The sequence below is a fragment of the Lissotriton helveticus genome, chromosome 6 (genome assembly GCF_964261635.1).
Source record: "Lissotriton helveticus chromosome 6, aLisHel1.1, whole genome shotgun sequence".
NCBI classification, from domain to species: Eukaryota; Metazoa; Chordata; class Amphibia; order Caudata; family Salamandridae; genus Lissotriton; species Lissotriton helveticus.
In genome coordinates this window covers 1,544,329,068-1,544,356,690 of record NC_136067.1, presented here as the reverse complement: position 1 = coordinate 1,544,356,690, position 27,623 = coordinate 1,544,329,068, and the positions used below count along the sequence as shown (strand labels likewise).

At 43.0% G+C, this 27,623-nt stretch overlaps 1 protein-coding gene across 2 annotated transcripts in view; it reads left to right on the top strand.

Annotated features, from left to right (window-relative positions):
* Window positions 1-27,623, top strand: part of KIZ (kizuna centrosomal protein) — an 824,452-nt gene that overhangs the window by 159,450 nt on the left and 637,379 nt on the right. For both annotated transcript variants that reach the window (XM_078649325.1, XM_078649324.1), the window contains exons 5-6: window positions 15,593-16,217; window positions 24,466-24,733. In XM_078649325.1, coding sequence (XP_078505451.1) covers window positions 15,593-16,217; window positions 24,466-24,733 — 893 coding nt within the window. The remainder of the gene's footprint in view (window positions 1-15,592; window positions 16,218-24,465; window positions 24,734-27,623) is intronic.

Genomic DNA, 27,623 nt, shown 5'->3' with positions numbered 1-27,623 from the left:
TTGGCAGACCGACCCTATCCGACACTTGGGAGTGTGGTACAGTAGAGACCCCGAGGAGATTATCCGAACCAATTATGGTAGGGTATTAGATAAAATAGCAGTGAAGATTGACAGGTGGATACAATTACCGCTATCACTGGCTGATCGCATTGCCGTTGTAAAAATGAATATCCTCCCCAAACTACTGTATCTTTTCAATAATATACCGATCATACCCCCAAAGGCAGTGTTTAAAAACATAACCTCGATGGTTCTAAAACTCATCTGGGCCGGAAAGCAGGTGCGCATGGACCTACACACACTGACATTGCCTTATGAAAAAGGTGGTTTTTGTGTCCCGGACTTCTACTTGTACTATCTTTGTGCACAGGCGCTGTATGCAACATACTGGTACCACAAGGTCCCGTATTTGACGCATACAGCGGTCGAGGAGGGGGACGCCTCTCCGATTCCACTCACGGCTATTATTCCACATAAACGTCTGCCACTACATGCAAAGGATATTAACACAATTGATACAACTACTGACGCCTGGAGGGCACTGGCCAGGTTAACACACAAATCGCCGCTTTACGCACCAGCATTGCACCTGCACCACCACCCCCAGATCTCGGTCACTGCTGAACAAGTGGGTATGGATCTGCTGAAGCAGGCAGGCATAGACACATTTGGAGATCTTTATTGTGAAGGCACCTTCAGACACATAGACGATCTATCCTACATTAGCAATCAGACCGCACTGTTTTGCTTCACCTACTATAGATTGCAACGAGCCGTCCGTGACCTCTACCCAAACTATCCAACGGAACCCCCCTGCCTGGATGTACTACAAGACATCATTACATCCCCCAACACGTCACATGTAGTTTCACGTCTGTATAAAAAAGCCCAGAGTGAGATACCTTTCACGTCCATTAAAGCGTGGACACGCTGGAATGAGGCGTTACCAGACCCGCTAACCGAGAAAGAATGGTACACGACCTGCGTACTACTTAGATTGATCACTCCTAACAGGAACTTGCGCATTCTTCATCTAAAGTATGTACATCAAACATACCACACGCCGTCACGCCTTCACAGATTTGGGTTACGAGAGGATGCTAGGTGTAAACACTGTGGGGAACAGGACGCAGGCTTTGTACATCTGGCATGGTTATGTCTCAAAATACAGGAATGCTGGGGGAAAGTTGTTACGATACTTCAGAAAATGGTGAGAGCGGACGTCGAATGCTCTATAAAGGTGTGCATACTAGGTCTTCTGCCCACGATCAAGGCGGGGAAGCGTAAGTTCTGTGTTGTGTCACTGCTTTTGGCCAAACGGCAAATATCACTATGTTGGGGAGGTACAAGGGTTCCAAACACGAGACAATGGCTGCAGGACTTGGCATACTGTATAACTCAGCTGCAGACATATGAGGAGGAACTACCCACCAGATCTCGACCGAAAGACTACTGGGTTTATTTAACATCTTTTTTGCAGGAAAATGATGGCAACGACGCACTGTGAATTCGAATGTGCACAGTCTCACATTGTGGGAGTTCAAAACCTGACACGGGTACTATGTTACACTGCCTATATCTGAACTGTACTGACATTAACGATTTTCTCTTGCTCCTTTTCATTATTTTATACAAGATGGGACGATGAATGCAGGAATGTACTGGTATTTGTTGTATTTCCATTTTTCGAATGGTTGTACTTTATTGTTTTTTGAAACTCAATAAAAAGAATTTTTAAAAAAAAGGGACACCAAACAGAATCATTAAAGGAGAAAGGGGATCTCCCAACCACGCACCTCAGTCATCTTATCCACCATCGCAGTCCAAAATGTTTGAATTGCGTAACACAGTGAAAACACATGATAAAAATCAGCAGGAGTGTCGCCACACTGAAAGCATGTAGGCTCGGAAAGCAGTCCTGCTCGGTGGAGCCTGCGTGGGAAGAAATAGGCACTATAAAGGTAATATGTTTGGATCAGCCGTGATCTGGAAGAAGTTGTCATCACCTTTGATGCCATTAGCGCGCCACACAAATCGTCGTTCTCAAGGGGTCCCAGACAATTTTCCCATCAGGCTTTGAGAGAATCCAGGGTGCCCAGGGTATTATCAATCAAGGTACGATAACATTTGGAGACTCTACCCTTGCCTAGGTCGCCCATCTAAAGCTTAGCCTCTGGTGGACTGAACTCGGGGAGAGAGGTAGTCTGTGAGAGATGTAACTAAAGAGCGTGTCTTAATTGAAGGTATTTATAAAACTCTGTAAGGGCAGTGCATATACGGCCTGAAGTTCCTGATCTGAACGCATATGTGTCCCTGCCCAGACATCCCCAAGTTGTGAGATCACGATGAGGTCCCAGCATCCAAATCCCCACAGGGACGCTAGCTCCTGTAACCAGGCACCATGCCAGAGAGTTGTTTGCGTCGTGAATTTGGCGTCCCATCAAGTAGATCGTAAAACACCTCTTCAAGCTTACAGGACTATTTTGGTCAGTGAGGGCATACAGTTAGGGATGGGAAAGCCATAAAGCATGAATAATATTTGAGGGAACCCCCGTAGGGCTAGCTCCATTCGATAAGCAAAGTCTACCATCCCCCATTAAACTAATCATGGATGACCAGGAGACGTGAAGCTAAATAGTAAAGATAGAGATTGGCCATCCCCAGCCCACATTCTTAGGGGCTCTGTTAGCAATGTGTGAATGTGAGACAGTCCCTGGACCTGTGCCAGAGGAAGGGGATCACTACGCTGTCCAGGGTCCCAAACGACATCCGCGGTATTAGGAGTGGCATGTTTTGAAAGGTGTTGAGAAATCGAGGTAGGAGCATCATTTTATAGAGGGCTATACGACACATTACATTCAGCGGGAGGGATTGCCATTTAACAAGGTCAGCTTTAGCTTTCCCTGTCAAGGGCTCTGTGTTAAGGGACCTGGTAAGTTTGGGATGTAGTGCGACCCAGATGCCCAGGTAGTTGAAGCCAAGACAGCAGATGGGTATGTTATCTTGCCAGTCAAAGCACTCCTGGGATGGATGTACGGCAAGACCGATTTAGTGGGTTTACCTGAAGTCCCAATGCTTCCCCAAAGCAGTGCAAGAGGTGGAGACAGCAGGGTCCTCTCATTGTGGGGTTTGCCAAATAAAGCAGGACATTGTCCACATATAGGTCTATGTGGTGCTCAAGGCTGTTGTTCCATCGCTACCCACTTGTCTGTGAAGCTACTTGGATGAGCTGTGTCAGTGGTTCAATCGTGAGCACGATGAGGAGCGGGGATAAGGGACAACCTGTCTGGTCCCTCGGCCGATGAGGAAGATGTGGGAGAGGAATCCATTAATCTGAACCCTCGCTGTAGGATTTTTGTTTAGGGCTTGGACCATTCCACAGAAGCAGGGCCCGGCTCCGGCTTACACCAGCTCCAGCTGGAGGTAGCACCAGTCCACCATATCAAACACCTTTTTAGAATCAATAAAAATCAAGGCCAAGTCAGGAGATAAAAGATGACGATGGGCCAGGGCCACATAAATCCAGCGAAGGCAGTGTGGTGTTCTATGGGTCGCATGAAGCCACACTGATCGGGGTGTATCAGTCAGGACTTGTTTGAGTCGGGTAGCCAGCAGGGCTGAAAAGATTTTACTACCCTATTGATTAGGGATATTGGACTTTACTCGGCACACAATATGGATGGAGTTTGTGTTCTGGGAGTTACCACGATTGTGGTTGTATCAATCTCCACCGGTAAGGCACCAACTTTACCCACCTCTTCATAAAGGGCTATGAATTATGGGGTCAGGAGATCTTGAAATGTCATGTAATATTCTAATGGGAGGCCGTCCGGACCGGGAGTCTCCCCAGGTGCTACCGGCGATAAAGCAGCCCCCACTTCTTCAGCTGAGAAGGGCTCACCCAGAACTAGAGCATTGGTCTGAGAGAGGCAAGGGAGGGGAACATCCGTGAGAAATTGCGCAGAGAATGTCTTGTTTCTCCCGGGTGGGGCAGTGTATAAATGATGCTAGTAGCGGTCAAACGTTTGTGCAATCTCATGGAGGGATTGGAAGGAAGTCCATGTACATCAATGATCTCCGGCACTATCCTATCCTATTCTCTTGTTGGTGAGAGCTCAACCTATACAAGAGCTTCCCATTTTTGTCTCTCCACCTGTAGATCCTGTCTGTGGTGGCGCGGCAAAGATGGTTGGCAGCTTCTAGGGATTTGAGCTGAATTTCTCCATAGAGGAGAGCCAACTGTTGGGGGGGATCACCACCAGGATCAGTCTCGAGAAGTCTCTGTAAGCGAAGAGAGTATGCCTCCAACTGAGTGATGTGAAAAGAGCGGGCGTGCTCATGTACGCGGATTCGCCGCCTGGCAAACTCTCGCATGGTGGCCTTACTGGTGGCCCAGAGAGTGCCACTAGAGGGGACCGAGCCTTCTTTATTGTTGAAGTATGTTTACAATTCTTCTCTCAGGGCCTGGACATTGGTTTTGTCTTGCAGATACCAGGCATTAAGACGCCCCATTAGTCGTGGACAGGCAATAAAACAGATTATAACAATTAAAGCACAATAACATTGTCCTTAGTCCCCACCCACAACTCCCTCCCCATACCTCCATCTCAGAAGCATCTGTTGCCCTGAAAAAGGAAAACTAGAGAAGAAATTAACATTTAACAAGGGGAGTCATGAATGCTGGACCCTCTGCAGGTAACAGATTTTTTCTTTAAACATCTTGTTATTGCAATCAAGAAAAAGAAACATTTGACAGTAATAATCATCACATTCGGCGTCTGATCACAAATCACATGTCTTGCATATATCAGGACAGTTATGTTTTTTTTTTGCTGTTATTAGTCGTCCTCTCTTCAGCCAGATCTCAAAGATCTAGCTATTTTATTTAATCCTCAGTCTCCCCCAGGTTGGGGGTTCCTACCGACAGCCGGAGCTTCCCCCTACTTTCATTCCAGCCCCCCAGGTAACGGATTGTTGATTGCCATCAGAATAAGTGGATTGAGATTGTGACCAAGTCCTGATGACTTCGAGTAACATAAGTGTCACAAGGCGGGACTTTGAGAAAGGTCTGTATCTGCCAGATTCTCATTGGGCAAAAGGGCTGCTGTGCCAAGGAAAGTCTCTGTTTGTTTCATGTTCCTCCTCACAGGAGGCCCTAGGCTGATGTGACAAAGAGGGAGAGAGTTCATGCATTGAGGGAGATCTGGAGGGTGATGTGGAGCGATTGCCATGGCGCCTCTTGCGGGAGCAGGTGCGGTACCTTTGTGGTTTGGATGCCAGGGAGTTCTTAGCCGCTGCAGCGGTCCCTGCCCCTTGAGGCAAGACCTCCTCATGAGCTCAAAGGGGCCGTTCCTCTGTGAGCCACAACCAGGCCGACTCTGGAGTCTCAAAGAAGTGGTACTTGTTGGCGTTTATCACACTAAGCCTGGCAGAAAACAGGAGACTATTTTGGAGGACCATAGCCCTGAGTTTTAGTTTGACCTCCGTGTACAAGCGGCACCTTTGCTGCATCTCCCGGGTGTAGTCAGAGAAGAGGAGAACTCTGGCATCCCCACAGCAAAATTCCTGCCTGGAGCGGGCCTCCCTCAGGATTGCATCTCTGTCTCTGTAGTTTAGAATTCACACAATCATTGGTCTTGGAGAGGCACCCTAGCATGTTTAGGGGGCAAAGCTCGGTGGGCCCACTCAATTACGAACCAGGAAGATAGTTGATCTGTGGGAATCCAGGACTTCATTCGTGTCTCCAGGATGTCTTCAACTTGTTGAGGCTTTGTTCCTTCAAGGATGCTAATCACCCACATCATTGCACTGGGACAGAATCTCAGCATCCTTGGTGCGGCGGTACAACTCTGGCGTACGTGTAAGAAGGCCGGTGACCTTGGCCTTAAATTATGTGACCTCATCCTCCACCACGGAGGATCCAGATACAGTCTCTGTGTTCTGGACCGTGGCGTTTCTGAGGTCCTGATGGAGTAGCGCCACGTCCATATGCACCTCTCCGTTTTTGGTTTCTACTGCTGCTTGCTATGTTTGAATAGCTTGGAGGATACTGGCGAGGTCTCCAGCCGACAAGGAGCCACCAGTCCCTCCTCCGGCACCTCCAGGATGGCCATTCGCAGGTCCAGTGGTGAATTGCTCTATTGAAGTCTGGGAGGTAGTTGGACGGGTAGTCTTATCTTTACCCATTTCGGCAGTATGGAGACTCCACAAAACCCTGCTGGTGGCTAAGATACGGCCCACTTACCAGAGCCTCATGGCAGCATGAGAAGCCGATTCCCTGATGACAGAGATTGTTTGTTGTAACCCATAAAGGAGAGGTGGGCCTGAGGTGGTAAGCCAGATATATATCGAGTATTACCAGGGGCAGTGTGGGTCACTTCCATTGTAGGTTGTAAATTAGGCTAAGTGGAAAGGCATTTCGTGGCCTCCAACCTGGTCACAACACAGCTCAGTGGAGGGACCAGTACCGCACAGTAGTGGAGAGTATGCCGGCAGGCTCTAAGATGGGCAGGCCAAGGACTACATGGACAGTCCTAAATAGGCCTCGCAGGAGGTCCAGGTAAAGAGGCGGGTCACTTGCAGTGGGCAGGAACAAAAGGGGGTGGGGGAGACCAGCATAAGGCTCCACAGAAGCAGTATGGTATTTAAGAGCCACCACTGCCCACCAATGCTTGCAGGGAGTTGGCTCAGGCCAGAGAGGCAAGGGTCCACATGTAGGGCAGGGGGCTAGCGTACCACAACGGGTCCGGCAGTCCAGGGCAGTGTATGCAGCAGGTTCAGACACCGGAGAGGAGAATCAGCCACATAGTCCCAGCAAGCTGCCCAGGCAGTTCATCACAAATCACTTACCCCAGCCGCTCAGGGGACAGATGAAATGGTGTATAGGACTCTGCCGCTCCACCGCCTCCCCCATCACTCTGGCTCATGCCGTTACACTTACCGGGCACCTTGCAGGTCAGTACGGCCAAAGTAGTGCAATGCAATCATGGCCGGGAGAGAGACCACTCCCCAAGCGCAACTCCTGGGCACAGGGCATCCCTGGTGGCCGGTCCCCATCTCAGCGGCACTGTGTCTTTAATTCTTGGGGGTACATGCGTTAGAATCAATTATTGGAATCAGGGACCTGGGCTCGCCCAGGCCAGGCCCCAGACCTGTCCACCTCTCCAACTAGGCCTCGGCACTTGAGGGAGATGATCCGGTGTCACCCCAAGGATGCCCTTCACACTGAGACCCCCCAGCATGCACCACAGCCACTCCCAGGGGGGCCTCTTCGCCATCAAGGTCAGGCTGTGAGTTTCTAAGCTCCAAGGTTGGGGGAGGCAACCATCGCCACTCGCCGGGCCTAGACCTCAGGCTCAGGGGTCAGGCCGCAAGTGGTTGCAAGGCCCACCTGGCCACCTCCACAGCACCTCCTCAGTGTGGGGCACCCAGGGGGGGTGAGGGGGCAAGAAGTAGCATCCGCAATTCCCCACCTCAGTCGTCGCTCGGTCAGCGCCCTTAGCTCCGAGGTCCTCGTACGCTATGCAGGTGCTCCCTCTCAACCTGCGCGGCTCAGTAGCATCATGATTGGCAGGACAGCATAGCGAGGTATTCCGCCGTTTCAGGATGCCTCTGCAGCCTCACCGCACACTAGCGGTCACTGGAGCTGTAGGAGAAGTCCAGATGGGAGACAGTTGCTCAGATGATCACCGGATTAGAGGGGGTCCATGTGGATATCTGTTAATGAGCGTCCACCATGTTTGCTGTCCAAGCCACGCCCAACTTACTCAGATTTAAGTTGTTTTGAGTTGCGTACGTTGACAAGCCACTAATAAAAGACGTTTGCCTAATTGGTAATCAGGGAAACCTTGTCAAATGCTGTAAGTCTGAAATGTTTATGAAAAGGCACAACAAAGCTAGAAAGCCTGACAAAAGTATTGTGAAAAGGTTTTAACACCACTAGACATTGAAAGGATGATTTTCATAGATGTATTGTTAAAAGCTGTAAGCAGATATTTTGTTACCTGGAATCTGACAGATTACCATAGTATGCAAGGATTTTGCTGTTGGTAACCACCTATGACAAACACTTGGAATTGAAGATTTGAAATGTGATAATCATTGTTAGGCCATTTTCACAGCTGGTGTCTATTTTGCCACCTGTCATTTTTCTTATATATTTATCATTGTATGATTGTTCGTAATTGGTGCCAGGTAATGTGCAATACAGAAGACCTCCTTTGAATAAGGCAACAAGCCAATAAAGAAGGCTATATGCTCGGTTGGGACAATGGGAAAAGCTATGCCAGATGCCATAGGTCCAATCTGTTTATTATAAACATTTACAACAACGATAATGGAATGCATTTATTAAAGCCAATAGGTCTTTAACCTCTTGCATGCTCATGGCAAGGTGAACTCGTCATGAGGCACACAGGAGCTGTGCTCATGGCAAGGTGAACTCGTCATGAGGCACACAGGAGCTGTGCTCATGACAAGGTGAACTCGTCATGTAGAATGGGATCTTGGAAATTTCAGCACCCTTGCGGGAATTGCCTTAGCAGCCAAGTGGTTAAGGGTGGATTGTTAATTCATTGTGTTGAAGGCTGTAACTGGTAATTTGTTACATGTATTCACACAGATTAATTTTGTGGACAAGAGGTTGGTGTTGACTAACCCCTAGGATAAATCCTTTGAGGTTGAAGGTTAGTACTATTGTAATTGTTGTTAGACCTTCTTAAGTCAAGTGTTGTCAGTCAGGCCATTGTTTGTTTTAAAACATTTTTTTTAAAACTCAACATATATATATAAAAGCATTTTTGGAACAACCCTCTTCTAAGTGTCATTCTCATTCTGCCTCTCTCCATGACAGCATGCAGGATGTGAAAATAGGTCAGCCCATTTCTGCCATTTGCTTTATTGCCTTGTCAGTATTGGCATTTGGCTTGATCACATTTGCACATATGCATAAAATATAAGCACTTAATTTTCTGAGCTTGTGGACTGTCCTTAAGTCAGTTAATGTTTTTTAGGTTGAGCATTCGAGACCTCTTGTATATACTTTAGTGTATATACTTTAATATATACTTATATATGTATGTACTTTGTGGGCTAAAGGAGATCAACCCTAGGACTTGTCTACTTCCTCTTAGGGACTTTTTTCTATTCAATTGTCTCTATTCAACTGTCTTGATAGAAAACTACCAGCAGATGTCAGTAAAATACCAGAATTGCTTTCTGGTGATGGGCTTTCATTTTTTAAAATTTTCTGGCAACTGCCTCTATTTAACTTCCTTGATAGAAAAAGACCAGCAGAGATCATACAATACCAGAATCACTTTAGCATTCTCTAGACTCCAGACCATAGACATTGTCCTCCACGAGCACCCGTAGACAAAAATATTTTTTTCAAATCTTTTATTTTCAGTGATGAAGGCCCTGCTTTTATATTAAAAACAGAGCTTTGGACTATACCATTTCCCACGAAAGATAATATTTCTCTCCATGTGTTCCCATACCTGGAGTGACATGCAGTTTGGTGCGGACTTTCCCTCCATTTTAAAGAACAGTAGATGTTTCAACACCTAGGCTAATGTGTGGCATAACTAAATACATATAAGGTCCCAAAGGTGAGACCGAAAGCATTGAAAATGCGTGTCCTTTTATAGCTTCCCTTTCATTTCTTTCATCATCCTTTTTTTTGGGCATTCTTGCAGCTTCCCTGCCGTCCCAACGGGCTGCTCGCTTGCCCCTCATTTAATCTGATCTGCAATGTGCTGGAGTTTGTGAGTCTGTTTTATTACGGGTGAGTTAGTGGGTAAATGAAAGAATGAGTCAGTGGGCGAATGAATGGGTTTATGAGTGCAAGAGTGCATTCATGATTACTTCTTGAGTGCCTAAACTCATCAGTGGCTGAAGAGATGCTTTCAGTAAAAAGCCAGACCTATTGGCATTGCCAGTGATTGTTTATAATGTTACTTATGTTTGAGAAGAGAATGACTCGGTTCTAACTATACGATTTGTCTCAGTGTCAAGTCTGTCTCATTTCTGTCCCTGAGCTCATGAAACCATTCTCTCGAATGGATTGGAAAACCTGTGTGCTGGAGACTTTTCCATTTGGCCTTATGAAAGGGACTATTGTGACATGGTAGATTTGTGTGCCACACTTGTCAACCCATCCCTTTCAGTCGTTTCTAGGACTTTTAACCATATTGCAAAGAAAAGATGCCAAACTGGTGCTATTAAATCATGTTTTATATAGCATGTGTCCCTGTAAGCTCCTGGCACAGATGATGCTCTTGCACTCGTTGGTAGGCATTCTTCTGTGCTTCATTTTCAAAGCTTAGGTATGTATCCTTCTGATGCTAAAACTGTGAAAAGCCTTTGTTTTTAGGTTATATAGAGAACTAATTTGAAGTGGATGTGCCTGCCATGCAATCATCAGACCCCCCTCCTTCAGGACGCGTAGGGCCTACAGAGATCGGTTCTTGGACCACTATTCAATTTGTCTGTAAGGCTGCTTGAGGAAGCACATCCAGAGGCATCATCTGGAATGCCATGAGCATGCGAATGAAACATATATTTATGTATTTCACAAGACTGTCTTGTTGAAAGACAAAGAACACACTTGGCTGAAGTTCAGTTATTGTGTTTGTCTATTTTTGTTCGGGGTATTTTTAAAGTGTACGCTTAGCACTGAGAATAATGATCATTTTGCATTGTATTGCAGTCTGTGTCTGCCAATCCGACTGTCATTATCAGCATCATCTTTCTTTTACATTTTAATGCACCACCTGTGTTTAGTAACGGAGCACAAAATAACTACAGTGTGATTTGGAGAGCTAACAGAGCGAGCGGAGGGGATGGTAGGAATGTGGAAGAATTGGGAGGTGGTAGTATTGTGTGATAAAATACCTAGTTTTATTTATTTATTTTATTTATTTATTTATTTAGAATTTATAATGCGCAACAGCTACCCGCAGTGGGTTTCCCGGCGCAAGGGACAGACTAAAGAAGAAAACTGACATCAGACACAGATGGATTTGGCTACAAGAGATACAGGAAGTAATTTAAAATAGTAGGGTCTTTAGTTTTTTTCGAAAACAGAGCATATTAGTCTCGGTTTTCAAGGCAGCGGGTAGGGCATTCCAGTATTTAGGACCAAGGTGGGAAAATGATCTTCCGCCCATCCTCACTAGCTTAAATCTAGGGATGACGTAATCACAGTTTGCTGATGATCTCAAAGTACGACAAGGCCTATAGGGTTGGACTAGACTTTGAAGATATGGTGGGGCAGAACCCTGTTTAATTTTAAAAAGATAACATAAGGCTTTAAATTTGATTCGACTTGAGATCTTGAGCCAGTGGAGATCACGAAGAGCCTGCGCGGCCGAACACCTCCTCGGGATATTACAAAGAAGACGAGCTGATGAATTTTGTACGACCTGTAATTTCTTAACGGTCGTGACGTCCGCACCAAGATAGAGAACATTGCCGTAGTCCAGGCGAGATGTTACTAACGCCTGGACTACGGTTCTCCTGGTGGCATGAGGTAACATCCAGAGAATTTTTTGGAGCCATCTTAAGATAGTAAAACAGGTGGCCGCCACCTTAGTGGCTTGTTGCCTCATAGACAGTTTGTCGTCTATAAGAAAACCCAGGTTACGTACCACCTGGACTGGTAGAGGAGTAGGGCCCATAGTGCTGGGCCAATGTTGTGGGCCCCAAAGGTCCTTCTGCTTCCCTAAGATGATGATCTCGGTTTTGTCACCGTTAAGCTTGAGGAGATGCTTCTGCATCCACTCAGCCACAAGTGACAGACCAGTTTTCAGACCAGACACATTATTATCTTCAATGCTGGAGAGGGAAAAAACGATTTGCGTATCATCGGCGTATGAAAAAATAGTCAGCCCGGCTTCCTCTGCGATGTTAGCAAGAGGCTTGATGTAAATATTAAATAGCAGCGGGCTGAGAATAGACCCCTGAGGGACACCATACGCCGATGGACAAATCGTAGATGCAGCTTTCTGGGAAACAACTTGGAACGTGCGCTCACTTAAAAAGGAGGCAAACCAAGCAAGTGCAGGGCCGGCTATTCCAAGGGAGCGGAGAGAGTTTAATAAGATGGAATGAGACACGGTATCGAACGCTGCGCTCAGGTCCAACAGGATGAGAGCAGAAGTTTCACCGCGATCGACACCGTGCCGTAGTCTCTCCGTCACCCCTAGTAGAGCAGTCTCAGTAGAATAGTGAGCCCGGAAACCGGACTGAGACGGATGTAAGAAGCCCTGATTTTCAATGAAAAGAGTAAGCTGCGTATTAACATGCCTCTCCAGTATCTTTGAGAAGATAGGCAACAAGGAGATAGGTCTGAAATTGGACAGATTTGATGTATCCGCACCAGTCTTTTTCAGAAGCGGGACCACCATCGCATGCTTCCAGTCCTGTGGCACACAAGACTCACTCAAGGAGGCATTCAGGAGTCTCATAAGGGGGCGCCGACATTCCAGATCGAGCAACTTTAAGATTTTTGCAGGCACCGGGTCACGCGGTGAACCAGACCTTACACTGTTCAAGCAGGTAAGGAACGAGTCGTCATCAAATAAGAGCCAGTTAGTAATCATTACCCTTGGGGATAGGGGTGCTATTGTAGTCACGCATCCCAGTTGAGACTGAGTTGCTATATTGGAAGCACTCATAGAGTTGTTGATTCGCTCAACTTTGGTGATAAAAAATTCCGCAATGGAGTTACATTGGCCTTCTTCCAAGACAGGAGGGGTCGGTAGAGCATCAGCGCCGGTCAATTTTTTTACCACTGTAAATAAAGTGCGAGGGCAATTCTGAGCTTGCGACACTATCTTTGACGTGTACGTAGCTCTTGCCTCTTTACACCTCGAGTGATATCCCTTCAATGCTTCTTTATAGACGATCTTTCGAGAAGCAGAATAGGTGCGCCTCCATTTTCTTTCCAAGGCTTTACAATTAGTTCTCAAAGCCTTTAAATCAGGCGAGAACCAAGGGGCCGGACATCGATGGAGTTTAGAAAGTCTCGGAGTAGATGGAAGCACAATGTTTACAGCGTTCGTAAGCCAGGATGCAACTGCCAAGTTCAAGTCTTTAAGAAGAGCTTCGTCATTCAGGGGGCGAGTATCAAAAAGACACTGGTTAAATTTTAAGATATCCAATTTACCCCATCTATGGACTAATTCGCCCTTACCCTGTCTATTCAAGATAGGCAGTTTGATATCAGATAGGGCGAAATGGACTGCAAAGTGATCAGTCCAATCCAAGGGACGAGCATTCTGTGAGCAATCAAAGGAAAGATTGGAAAGGATTGGATCCTTTGTTTTCAAGTGTTTATGAAGGTAGGTGTGCAACTTTTACACAGGTGGTTGATTGCCCAGTAGATTTTGCTTCAAATGCTGAATTTTGAACTACCTTCTGAATTTTCAGGAAGGAGGAACCAGTCTGATTAGGAAGGATATGGAGTCTCGGAGTTGTAAATCATGCAGTCTTACTTCAGTATCACACAAACTCCGTCACCTGCCCATACTAAGGAGAACGACCCTTGCCCTATAAAGGGAAACACATCCCCTTTGAACCTAGGATTGGGAATTTTATGCTTTTGCCCTGCAGAATCAGTGTTTGTCCTCAACTGTTACTTCAGTGCTCTCAAGAAGTGCAGAAACCGGATAGCGTAATGGGTCCTGCATTTCTGGTCAATGAGTGAACGGCATGAAATTAACTGCAGGATGTCTTTAGTGGATTATTCTTTTAGGTATAGCTCAGTGATGTCAGGATGGCGAATTGTGAAACTCTTGATTGTGTAGAAAGACACTCATTTGCTCCTTGTATAAATTGAAGATGGTGGGTGACAGTAAATATCATTGGCATGATTCTAAAAGTGACTGTCACATTAGGGTACCTGGAGGATTCTATTTGATTAATTTGTGTCTCTCAGCAAAGAAGATGGAGAATTGGGAAGTAACTGTACCTTATATTTCCCTCCACAATTATTTATGGTCCTTTATAGCAGAGGTTGCTGAGATTCTCATTGAGCAAACAGGCAGGGAACACAACTGTTCAGTATGAATAGGGCATCATTTGCTCCCTGGATGTTGGTGGTTTTCATTGCTGAAGCGTAGCCTGGAGTCACAGTGGAAGTTGGGAGAAATTTGGGATTTGTAGTTATTCCTAAGGTGGAAGAGGGGATGCTCGTGTGACTTTATCCGAGGAAGGGTGATAGGAATAGGTTTGTAATTGCTCAGCTTGGCAGTGTTGAGGTGTTTTTCTCAGGCAGTTTGAGGGGTGGCAGGATCACTTGAGCTTGATGCATTGAGGATGCTTAATAAGGTGCTAAAATGTGTTCCGTGAGGGCTTTGGTGAGTGAGGATGGAAGGATGTAGTCTTAAAAGATGATGACCTTGAGGGAATGTCAGTATGTGTGTATTCAAGGGTTAGGCGTTGGGTGATGTTCCATTTGTGGATTGCATGGTGTGCCTAGTCATTGCCCCAAAAACATTTTTGGGTGACATGAAGTAAAAAATACATATATAGCAATCACATTAACTTTAAAATTTCGGGTGCAAAACATATCACTGGAAAAATACAACCGTCTCAGTTTTTTTTGTTTTGGAATTGCTAAGGAATGTAATGCGATTGGTCATCTTTATTTAGTTTTTTTACTCCTGAATGCAATCCGAAGTTGTAATATTATGGTGAAAATTCTGCAGATAATTATTTAGCCACTTCATGGGAAATTAAAGCAAGGGGGCAATTGGATCACAACCATTCATTGAATAATTAATTAATGTTTCATTTTTACATGCACCCTAATGTGTTTATACACACACGCACACACACACACACACACACACACCCACCCACACACACACACATACACACGCAGAAGTTAAGCCTTATTCAATGAATGCCAACTATTATGTTTGCTCTTCACCTCCTACGAAGGGGCGAACACTGAAAAAACTTCAGTCAAAGTGAAAATATGGTTAGTGTTGATATAACACCTTCGGTCATGTTTAAAAAAAACTCCAGAGTTCACTCAAAACATAATTAGAAAGAAGTTATGATTTGAAAACTTAAATTCCATTGAAAATCTCAATTGGGGATACAGTCCATAACTTGCTCAATTTTGTGGTGGCAGATGCAATTACAAACGGCATAGATGAACTTTAGATGAGATTACATATCACAATCCTATTAATGTGACGACCCGGAATATTTATTGATTTTGAGGGTGTTATTATATAAGGAGGCTGTGCTCTAAGGTGCTGTACATATTGGTATAAATATCGTAAGGCCATGATTGCATTCGGTGTGCAGCCATTGACCAAGCCCTGTGCACAACCAGCCAATTGTGGCCAATCTACGCAGCGCATGGCCAAAGGCAGCCAATGTGGGGATGGACCCTTTTTCGTTTTTTACATTTTTTAAAGTATCATCATCATTTTGGGGATTTTTCGTGAATACTTACAGACTCGTTCATAATTGCACCCTAGCTGGCCCATGTGAGTACTATATCATATGTGTGTGTACAAGAAAACTATTTGCATTGCCAAAGCGGATTTTAAATGTCCTCGATCTCTGTTTTCAGGTGCTACAGGCTGAAAAACAGGCAGGAATTAAAGCAAGCCTGTCAAGGGGATCATATCATCCAGCAACAATCTTTATGAGCCGCCAAATGTCCGACAGCTCAAGCATTGAACATTTCAGCACAGAGCACAAATCTCCCCAGCCCACAAAGAGCTTTTCAATTTATGACCCAAATGCATGCAGACAGGCAGCAGAGAGCAGCAGCCTGACAGACAGATGTGTAATACAAACTAATGGCGATATGCAGTGCTTAAATAAGGCTGACAAAATAGATGGGAAGACATCCCTCCAGATTAGAAAAAAGGCATCTATCTCATCAAGCATATCATCTGAGCACGAGCCGACTCACAGCGCAGACCTAGAAAGTGTTACAAGTAATCGAAGTCATTCAATGGAAGATGAGCAATCTGCTAAACTCGGCAGCCAGTTACATGAGAGATTAAGCCCGGAGAACAGAAACAAGGATTTAAAATATTACAATCCTAGCAGCAAAGTTGAAAAGGTGTTGGCGCGTGAAAAGCCAGCCATTAATGAAGAAAGATTTGAACCGAGCCATCCAGAATTATTTCCCGGGGCGCCGGATTCCTTCAGTGAACGACCATCAGATAATCCTGAGGCCGGGGGAGGTATGAGAAATGTGCAGAGAGCTTATATTCACTTTCTAGAATGTATTTACTTTACTTTAAAGTCTGTGATCGTACCTGTGCCGACTTATGAATTGCAGTTTGTAACAAAGCCATGAAAGTTCTCTTGGGTTCCTTATCCTCACATGTTGCCACCATGTTGAACTTTTCTTGGTGACAGACCGTGGTTTTCAAATGCATACAATGGGTGTGGAATCGAGTACTCACTGTGTGTGCATGCACGTGCTAGCTGGATGAGTGTTTGTGCATCATAATGTGTCCAAAATGTTATGGATTATTTGAATTCTCCCTTTTTTAGAACTGGAACTATGTAAAGGCATTACATCATGTATGCTATATTAACAGAAAACTATAACTTGAAAGATGTGGTGAACAGTCACGAAATCAAAGACAAATGAAAAGCGATTTTAATTTTTTTAAATTATTCCTCAGCAGTATAAATATTTTGGTATCAACCAGACAATTTATTCTGCTTTTAAGTTTGAAAGAAAATCAGATTAATTGACACTGACGCCGAATAAGTTAAATTGGTGTTTGTTTTGACATTCACCAAGAGCAGATATTGCATATTGTCAAAATGAACCTAAAATCTACAGACTGATGGGGCTATCACTTGTCAATGGGATGCTGTCACCAGCTCAGCATAACTGGCAGCAGTCTTGAAATTCTAAAAGTTGTAATTGCTTGACTATCAGCGAGAACTTGCAGTGAAAAATTGCGAATGGGACATCAACAGTAATCTTATCTACTTCAAACTTTGTGCTCGACCAGACCGTTAATGTTATTCTACCTGAAAAGTATACCTTTACTCCCGAAGCAGAAACCTCTGATTGTATTCACCTTTGTTGATCTACAGAGATCAAAAACATTTTTCCGACAAGAGATTGAGAATTTATTCTATGTGTTTTTTGGCATCAATATAATTGCCCTTCTCACTGCACGAGTCACATAATGTAGTCAATAAATCTACGTTGGAAATGTGTGACAAGAAAAAACTCTTAATCAGTTGCCCCACAACATCAGCATCTTTATCCTCTTTGTTTAAACCTACAACCTGTATCTCGCTACTTCCCTAGCTACAATAAACAGGCCTGTCCCCTGTGACCCATTTTCAAGGACTGAGCAATATGAGATTCTGCATTTATGTCTGAAAGACCACAATGGTGGTGGTGTTGCGTCACATCAATGTCTTGGGGAAAGTGTTCCCCACGACCATCTGCTCTGATATTGTTCCTTTGCTGCATCTCGTTGATGTAACCGTGTTGCTGGTTACCAAACTTGCGTTTGTAGAGCCGACTCACTGTAAGATGTTTTAGATTATATAAATAAACACTTTTATCCAGATAACTAAGAAAGTGAAGATGAGGATTTTTTTAAACCAGATATAGGGTCTCAAACTGGTCATCTGTATTGGAATTGGATATTAATTTGCACTTCTTGAGTACCCTGCTAAAGGTAGGCGAATTTTCCTGTACCTCATTGTAGTTTCTTGGATTTTAAGTCCTTTCTTCCATTTGTCAGACCCATGGTGGTAATGAGACACACCAGCAACACAGGAACCTCTGTGTATCTGAAAAAAAGCCACTTTGTTGTCTGGCAGCAGTTTCACTGAGAGGATGGACAATGTCACGGCATACATTTATTTGATCTCTCAGATGATAGGAGTCCTTAGTCACAGGTCAGATATTCTTTACCTTTGTCAGACCTCACCACATTAGTGGGAACTCAATCCAGACTGTGCTTAACTCCTTATTTGAGTCCTGGGAGTGATCAGCTAAACTGAAAATATCACAGAATTTCCTTCTAGGAATCATATCGTTTTGGTGTTGTTAGGAAGGTCCTGCATGTCTTTGCCTCAGATTGCTTGGTTCTGACGGTCCTCTAAAAGATCAAAAGCAGTCTCTAGAGCTTGTTCATTGTAGTGACCCAGAATGGCCCTGCCAAGTCTGTTTTTCAAACATTGTGCATTGCCTCAGCTGGGAGGCTATCTTGCTTCCTCTTAATGAGAACCTTTTACTCATGGATGAATTGAGCCTCATCCAATCCTTCTTACAGTTGATTGGCTTGAGGTTCTGCTTCTAACTCAGCCTTTAGTCTGTTAGACATAATGTTCTGGTTGCTTTCAGGCAAGCTACTGATAGGATACAGTACAAAAGCAAATGGGTGAAATGTTGACTCTGTGCTCTGCCTATGGTGATAAATCTCCTAACCTGGATGGGGTTTTGTCATTCTATAGACATCCTGCAGAGTCAGATGTGCAGGTTGATACTTGTTCGATCTATATGGTATGGGACACAACCTACAAGGTGGGCTTGGTCATTGTATTCTGCCTCCAATATCCAATAACACCATCAAATTACTATTTTGCCCTGTTGAATTTATTCCTTCTTAAAGGAATGGTTCATAATCATAAAATTACTTTATTTTGGTCATAACCCCTTCGCTGCCCGGGTAATTCCCCCGCTGTGCTGGGGGGAGGGGGCGCGCACAGCGCCCGCATGCTCATGGCGCTCCTGTGCTCATGACGAGCTGAGCTTGTCACAGGTGCACCGGCTCCCGTGGAACGCCCAGCACAGCAGGGGAATTATCCCCGCGTGTGAGCGTTCCACAGCTCATGACGAGCTGAGCTCATCAGGAGCACCGTGCTTCATGACGAGCCCAGCTTGTCATGAGCATGGAAAAGGTCAAGCAACCTCAAAAGTACAGCACAAGCATTATAAAATCAAAAAACATCATAAAAACAACTGATTAAAAAGAAGAATCAAATACTCATTGCCCAACTGGGAGATAAGTCCAATGGACACCGGCCTACAATGTCTAGCGTTGTTGCAAAGTAAAAGACAACATACACAAAAACCAGGGTTGTCAGTTGCCAAAAATAGCTTTTGTGCGAGAGTCCAAGAGCTAAACACTATTCGAGTTGCTTCCTCAAATTCAGAAATCTAGGTTACAGATCAGGCAAATCAAATACAGTAATCACAAGATGTAGCCAGATTTAAACAGTCAAAAATCTTTTTCATTTGCACTCTTGCTTGATTGAAGATTAAAGAATCATACAACTCAAAAGTGACTACTGCCTCAGAGCAGCTAACATAATCGTTTAAAAATACTTACCAAGGGAGATTCAATTTCATTGGCACACTTGCCCAGTTAAAGCATCACACAGCTCTAAAGTGGTTAGTGCAACAAGGCAAAACAAAATCAGCTAGATAGTAGTAAGACTCAAATCCTAATTCGGTCACCAACTGTCATAATAAAACATCTGATAGCTAACCCCACCATGCGATCTATGGGCTAAGTACAAGAGGGTCATCTCTGCCCCAAGCTTACATCAAGCCAGATCTTATAGACCATGCCCACTTGAGGAATCACGATAGTGCAAATACTATTGATTCTGGTGTATCAGATTTTAGTAAGCGTAATACCACCATATGCCGGCTTACGCCAAGATTACAATATTGTGAGAAAATCCATCCTGCTCTTGGGATTTTATATTTGTTTCAAAACAATAGAAAATGAGCCTCAGTTTCCAAGATGTTACAACAAATGGGTGCACTCTCCAAGCGTTTCGCCCACTTTTTTCCATTTCGCTTAAGTTGGTAGGTCTCTACTCTAAAACGGATAAACAAAGATTTTGACTCCAGAGGGGTAATTCGATCAAAAAAAGGTTCAAAATGCGGGCAACATTTAAGCCTTAAAAACTTGCCAGTCAAGATATCGGTTCTCGCCTGACACGAATGGTTATTTACAAGTGGAACTTCACCCATGTCATGCACAATTCAGAAACTATTTCGAACTAATAACTTATTGTGACTGTCATTGAAGCAGTGTTTATCCTTGTTTTCTCTGGCAAGATTAATAAGCAAGCTAGGAGCCTTATATGATTTTGAACCATATAGACAGTTTTCCTCCATAACACAGAGGATACTCAGGGCACACACATACACTTCATCCCAATGATGTCTGAATTTAATAGTGGAGATTAGCTTCTAGTCTTTCCCTGCTCCATCACTATTCTTTGGCTGTAGATGTTTTATATAACTTAACCCTTCATTTCTATCTGTACAGAGCCACTGTTTAAAGCATTGATCAGCGTTTGTTACATTCAGGTTTTATACACAAGAAGAGCTACTTCTAAATACACCATTGTCATATGGATTCGCTACAGTTATCTCTTTACTGTAACTCAAAGGAGGCACTTCTTACTTTTAATACTTAAACCCAAGTGAAGGAGTCATTGGTGCCTTTTTTTAGGCATGTCTCTGTGAAAGATGGAAGGTGAGTAGCTGGCATTCTGTAAGCAATACGCTTGCAAGGTTTCCTCAACGAGTCAATGTGCAATTATGTTTGTTTAATCTCTCTGCTTAACGGTTGAGTGCCCCATGCTGCCTTTCTTCTCCTCACCTTCTACTCTGTTGCTGTCTAATTTAAACAGAGCTGGGAGTAATAGAGAGAAGAGATGTAGGAGTATGATAAAGTTACTTGAAATGTGACTGTTGTGTCTAATATATAAGCTCTCTGCTCTTCCTTATAGCTTACTCCTCTGTTGTGGGAGAATTCCACCATTCTGATAGGTTCCTTTTAAAGAGTAAACTGAGGGAGATGCACAAGACAAGTCGTCTTAGCTACACGTGCAGCCTTGCACATGCACAGAAAAAGCTGTGCTTGGTTCTGTATTAATAACGCTCTGATACATTTTCCAGGCCTACCCTTAACTGAGTGGGTACCAAGAGGTTAAAATGCAAGAAAGACTATAGAGAGCTTGAGCCTGTTTGAAGAACATTTTACCATAACTCTGAATGCACTTTACTGGCTCCCAGCTGTATGCATCAACATCTGTGCATTATTCAATTACGACGAGCCCCAGTCTTAAGTTCACCATTATTCAAATTAAAAAAGCTAAGAACGAGCCATTCAGTCAGGCAGCCCAGATTCAGTTGGATTCCACAGGTGGTATATGCAATAAAGATCAAGGCCCTTGACTGTGGAACACTGAATGCCATACTGAAATCTCATTAAACCACCATTTGTTTGGACAAACTGGGGATGAAGAGTTGGGCAGCCACCTTGCTGAAAGTAGTGACTCCTTTTCACATTGGAGAATCCATCACCCTCTCAGCATTCTTCGCCCGCCTCACCTCCTCCAAAGAGTAGAGATTCCATTAGCTGGCTGGACCCCAAAAGAGTTTAAAGTTTTTAAAGTGATTGCACAAAGATCATCAGTTGGACAATCAGCTTTTTGTGTTGTTTTCTGTAGTAGAGAAAGGTTAGGAGTGCTGAAAAGGAAATTCTCATGGTGGACATCTATATTAAAATATTCTACTCATTGGCCAAAAAGCAGCTTCCAGTAGGTTCGAGGGCCCAATTCACCAGGGCCAAGGCTGCCACCACTGCATTTCCACGCAAAGTGCCTCTCCTTGACGTCTGTCATGCTGCAACAGTGCACACATTCACAGAGCACTACTACCTTTACAGAAGGGTCGTATGGGAAGGGCATTTCGCCCATGCAGCCCTGCAGGAGTTTCTAGTCTAAAACCACTCCACAGGCAGACCCTCCACCTTGGAAGGTACTGCTGTGGTAAAGCTACTTTCTGTTACACTTTTTCTGTGGACACTCTGTCTCACCACTGATTCCTCACTATCCCCCTGCCACCCCGTTGTGTGGAGTGGCCTTGTATAATCTGAAAAGTTCCCAAATTAGAGGTCTGCTCACTGATATTGCCAACTATTTTGTTGTCCAATTGTGCAGAAAGAGACCAGTAAGAATCTGATGTTGGCAGTTTAGCGGCACACAGAAGCACTGCTGTGAAAGATTCTAGATCCAGTCTGATGCCTGTGGATATTCTTATGGTGAGTAATCTGCAGTTAGAGTATCCACCAGAAAGAGCATTGTCAAAGGCATGGGTTTGTCACCTTGCTCATTCTGTGCAGGCTGGCTGATCCCATGTGATCTGAAGGTGTCCAAAGGAAACACGCTAGTTATGTGCCAAACATTTTAATAAATACATATTGTTGAGCTCTAAGCTTAAACTGGCCTGACATGTGCCCCAAATACTATTCCAGATATGTTTCGATGGAATAGAGGATCAAAAGGTTAGTGAAGCTTACTGAGATCCCTGATTTCAAGCCTGAAGATGCACACCCATTGCCTCTTGATCAAGCTGCCATCTGTAAAAGTGCACGAGCTGAGCATCCACTCTCTTGAGAACAGGTTCAGTTTGCAAGGACACAACTTTTTTTTTTTATATTTCAATTCTTTATTAGCGTTTTAACACATTCTGGAATGCAAATCTATGATTGTGACCATTCCATCTAATGGTACATACATCTAACTTCCACGCGGTCCGACCAAGGATTTAGGCATAAAAGAGGTGGGGTTAGGGGGTGTGTGGGGAAAGGGATGCCCTCGTATCATCAGCAATCTTACTCATACAAAGTGTACCCGTTCAGTGATATACATGTCAATAATAACATGCAAGAGGGCACAACTCTTGCTAAAGTTGAGATCTATTTGATGTTCTTAAAGCACTCCTGTGACATTTGTAAATCAAAGAAGAGAGTTTGAGTCTAAATCGTGTTTTTCACCATGTGGTTCATGTATCTTAATGCTGATATATTGTCTGTCTTGAGCACCGCTGAATTATTAATATTTTCCTCTGATAAACTGTGAAACGGAAAGGACTGATGAGGACATCTAAAGCATTACTGTGCAGTTTTCTGTCCAATATTGACCTTGGTCCTTTGGTAAAGACTTCTCCCCAGCCGACGTCTTCCCCAGTAATACCTGCACATATTTTATAGGCCTATGTATGGCATGGATTAGCATGACATTCCTGGCATCTACCTATAGAATTCAGTGCTGCTTTTATTCACTTGATTCAGGATTCGGTAGCACAATACTGTCACAAGTAAAGCCTGTTCTCAATTCTGTAAGGCTTGTTGTTGGTGTTTTACAATTGAAGGAAAAGTACTTGTCTTGGGGATCATTATAACCGGCCTATCTCTCATGGGCAGTGTTGTAATGCAACAACCAACGCCAGAAATCTTTGTAAGAAGAGCTACTTTGTTACGTCCTACTTTGTACACTTCACTATGAGGAAGCACCAGTTCTTTCTCGTGGGAATAAAGCAAAGGCCAGGAAAATTAAGTACTCATACTGAATCAGTATGGATTGGTTTATGTTTACAAGAAACTATAGTGGGTTGTTGAAGGCAATCCCTCTTCTGATCATAAACTCGTTCTTCAGAATGTGTCTATTCTAGGTTTTCTGTTACAAAATTAAATGTGCCAGAAATACACAGAGAACTGAAAACCTTTGCAAGTCCAGTTGTTTATTCAGCCAAGCACTCTGTCTAAATGATTATTTGGGTTGCTCTGGAAAGTGTCTGCATTGCCCAGTCTTGCATTTAAAAATTGCCCAGCTGTCACAACTAACCTCATCTGCGCTGCAGCAAACTCTACACATTTCATATATTCTATGTCAGATGAGATCGGGCGACAATCCAACTCAGAATGATTGTAATCCTTTTCATTCTGAGAAATAACAGTAGTCTCCACAGAGAGGCCTTCCCATGATACCCAGTTCCACCCCCTGCTCTCCCCTGCACCTTTCCCTCATGTATGACACTAGGTGAATCAAAGCTACCTGAAGGAAGCTTACTACCTTACAAATGTCTGGCCAAATTCTTCAGACCAATGTGAGCCCTCCAGGAATTGTTTTTCAGTCATATTCCCACAGCTTTCAGGGCCTCCCTCAGGACTCGGAGGAGGCCGTATCCCAGTTTAGTTCTGACCCACCCTAGCTATAGTTATTCCAGCTCCCTTCCCACTTAGTAACTTACACAGACAAGTGACTGCATAACGTGCTTGTGTTCATTGCATGTTCTTACCACTATCACTGAATAGTATCACTTCTTGTGAATTTGTTTTAAATAGCTGTGGTGAGTGACTCTCATGCCTTTGCGTGCATTTTTAACCGTTGCTAATTTGTATCGACCTTGGCTCTCCTTACAGCAAAAGTATTTCCCACTATGCTTCTTTGTGCAGTGCTGATGATGGATATATAGGGATGCACATTGCTTTGCCAGTGAACTGTATAACCTTAACAAGTAAAACACAATGTTTGTAAATTAATCCGTTTTTTTTTAATGTCGACACAATCAAAGTATAATACGCATTTGGAAATTATTAAGATGGAGTCGCATTTAACCCTTACTTAATTCTGTTGCAGGAAGTGGCCTAGGCCTGAAGGTTGTCTTGCCTCAAGAACATACAGAGCTATTGGATAATGAAAGTTTAGACAGTAGCAGTGATCTTACAGTTTCTGTAAGTGATTCAGATGATGATTTATCTCCAATGAAACACCAGATGAATGTGCAGCACACTAACAGAATGGCAGAGATAACAAGTTCAGGACACACCAAACCCAAAGATGAATTTGGACCCAGCATTATTTGCCCTCAAATATCGCAGCCGACAGCTGATTTAGAAACAAGCAAGTAAGTAATATATGTGTTCCTAACAGTGGGAACTAGTCCTTCCTACCTGCCATCCATGCTATTTTAGTACCGTTTTAGATGATATTTAAAATGAATTTTCTGAATATATGGCTTTTATCCAAATTATGCTTCTAGGTCCACACAGCTGGAAAAAAACACTGGCATATGTGAGGGCCTCAGGGTATTAGTTGTACAACATTTTGATATTGGAATAAAATATACAACTGTATCCTGTATGAACCTCTGATTTGACCTGGAAACTTTTCAATCTCATTTAGATTTACAAAATAATAGCTAGGATTAGCTAAGCTTAGTCTGTTTGAAAGCTTCCTAGGTGAAAACTTTTACAGTCATATGGTGGATAGAGTACACATATAAAACAGTTTAGCACATTAGTTTAGTGATAGATATAAATGTGTATGTATATTTAGAATAATTTCAAGGTCCCTACATTTCCTATAGGAGTAGGTTGACACAGGAAACATTATATTTCTTTTTAGTGTGTCGCATCATTTGAATTTTTACATCTATCTGAAATCCATGGAAAAAGTTGAATTGTAACATTAGACCCAAACATTTTGCTACAGGAAGTTATTGCATTCTACTTCAATAATTGGATTCAAGTAAAGCTGAGCAGCATGTATTTCTAAAAGAGCAGTGCACTTGAACAAAAAAACCTTTTCAGTCTTTTATATAATTCCTTTAAATCCTTTATTTTCAAATCCAAATAAGATTTCACAAAAAGGCAGCCAACGCGTTTCGTTCAATTCGGCAACAAGCCAAGAGAACTTCTTCAGGGCTGTAAACAGAGTACCATAAAACAGATATAAGACAAAAAATCATATCACTTGACTGACGGACATAGATACAAATTCTTAAAATAATACAAGAATACTTAAATACGACATGTACAAAACATGTATCCTTAATAACAACATACCTATTCAAAAACACAACACTCAAAAAGACTTAGGGACCATAAGTTTGTTGTCTTTTAGCGTTTCTTAATAATCGCAACTCCTATATATATTTATTTTTTTATTTTTAAAATGTATTTAAAAAAGCACACATACAGAGAAGTTCATATACTGATGGACCCAACACGGGAAGGAGATACTAATTATGATGGAGTCAATGCAGATCACCTACACCTCATTAATCAGACAAAGGGACTCCATAGTAGGTATCATTAGGCAATCCATATGCTGAGTAAATAAATAGTCAATCAGCCGAAATCTATATTTAACTCAACACCAGTAGTAAACAGTACAGGTTACTTTTTGTTAGAACCAACATTTAGCAAACCAAAAAGCGGGGTAACCTAAAACAACCAATGCTATAAAGGTTAGTACCTACAAACTAATCCAAAAAGAAAAAACTGTAATTTGAATATCCCTATTAAGGACTTACCAGGTCAGTTTAGTGCACCAAAAGTCGTATATGTGAGCAGAGGGATACGTTCCCACAATCAATATTCATAATCCCTGGTGGGATAATCACTGCCTAACAAATAAGAAGAAAAAAGACCATCAATGTTGTAAAAAAGGGGGAATTGTGTTCAAGGCATCAAAGATGCAAGTTATGTAACAAACACCATTACTATAGGTATTTCTCCCTTAATTCTACCTTTCTTACCCTACTATTACAAAAAGGACCTTTGTCTCACAGCGTACATCTATTACCTCTTCACTCCATCATATTTAACAGTATACTTTGCTTCTTTAGAGAGAAAGGATTGCCATCCACATAGGCTTTATATTTAAAAATAAAAAAAAACTAAAATAAATAAAATACAAATGTGATAAATAAACATCACGGTAGCACATCAAAACCGGTACAATGTTATGGTGTGCAACTTAAGCTGAGCAGCACTTCATCACTGACGAGCAAAATGTATTTAAAAGAACGTCTTCAATTAAGGCTCAATATTAGCACCCCTGCTATTCAGTTTATAAGTGACGGATATGGAATTGGCTGTAAGGAACCATGAAGCATGTCCTTCAAATGAAATAGATGACACAGGGGTATACTGCAAAATGCAAAAGATGCTATGCTACTAGACTACACCAGGACCAAGTTCACTGTCTGCATGACGTAGCCAACTGGATGAAAACAAACTGACTCAAATTTAACATAGACAGAAAAACATCACTGTGGAAATTCACCTTATGGCCAGCAGATCCCTTGACTATGTGAATCGTTCAAACAAAAGAAAAAACCTGTCTTAAAATACACAGATAGACTAATAAAGATCTTAATATGAACCTACCATTAGAGCCGGGCATTTCATATAAAACATTTTTTAAAGTGCTAAAAAAACAGATCAGACTTAAATCAACTACTGAAGATGTAATTAAATTTAAATGAAAAACCCAAGATATTACTTCCGAGTTACGATTGAAATGACATTCGCATGCAACAACAAGTTCCCTACCTTGGGAAAAAATTTCAATATATTGGACTTCGATTTGGTCTTTTTGACTTTGGGAGAAGTTACACAGTCATGGAAATTCAAGAGGCCAAGTACCCATAACTATTTTTGCTAATGTAAGAAAGAAACTTTGGCTCCTACTTTGCTGTTGTCCAACTTTTTTGGATGAACATCGAAAGATTTTAGCAGCATATTTTTGTTGCCTAAAAGTGCGAATTAGCAACAATGCAAGAGACACTTGTTTTAGTAGCTTGATGGTGCTGCTTTCTCAGATTTATGAAAGCTGTATCAAAGTGCTTAAAAAAGGGGCATAAAAATGATTCAATCAGTTTTGGCCAAATGTTACAAACCAAGACTAAGTTTTATCATGTAGGTCTTAACGTGGTCTATATTTCGTTGACTTTTTACATTGATTTGGTTTTACTTAACTGTAAAAACAAAAAAAAATGTGTTAATTCG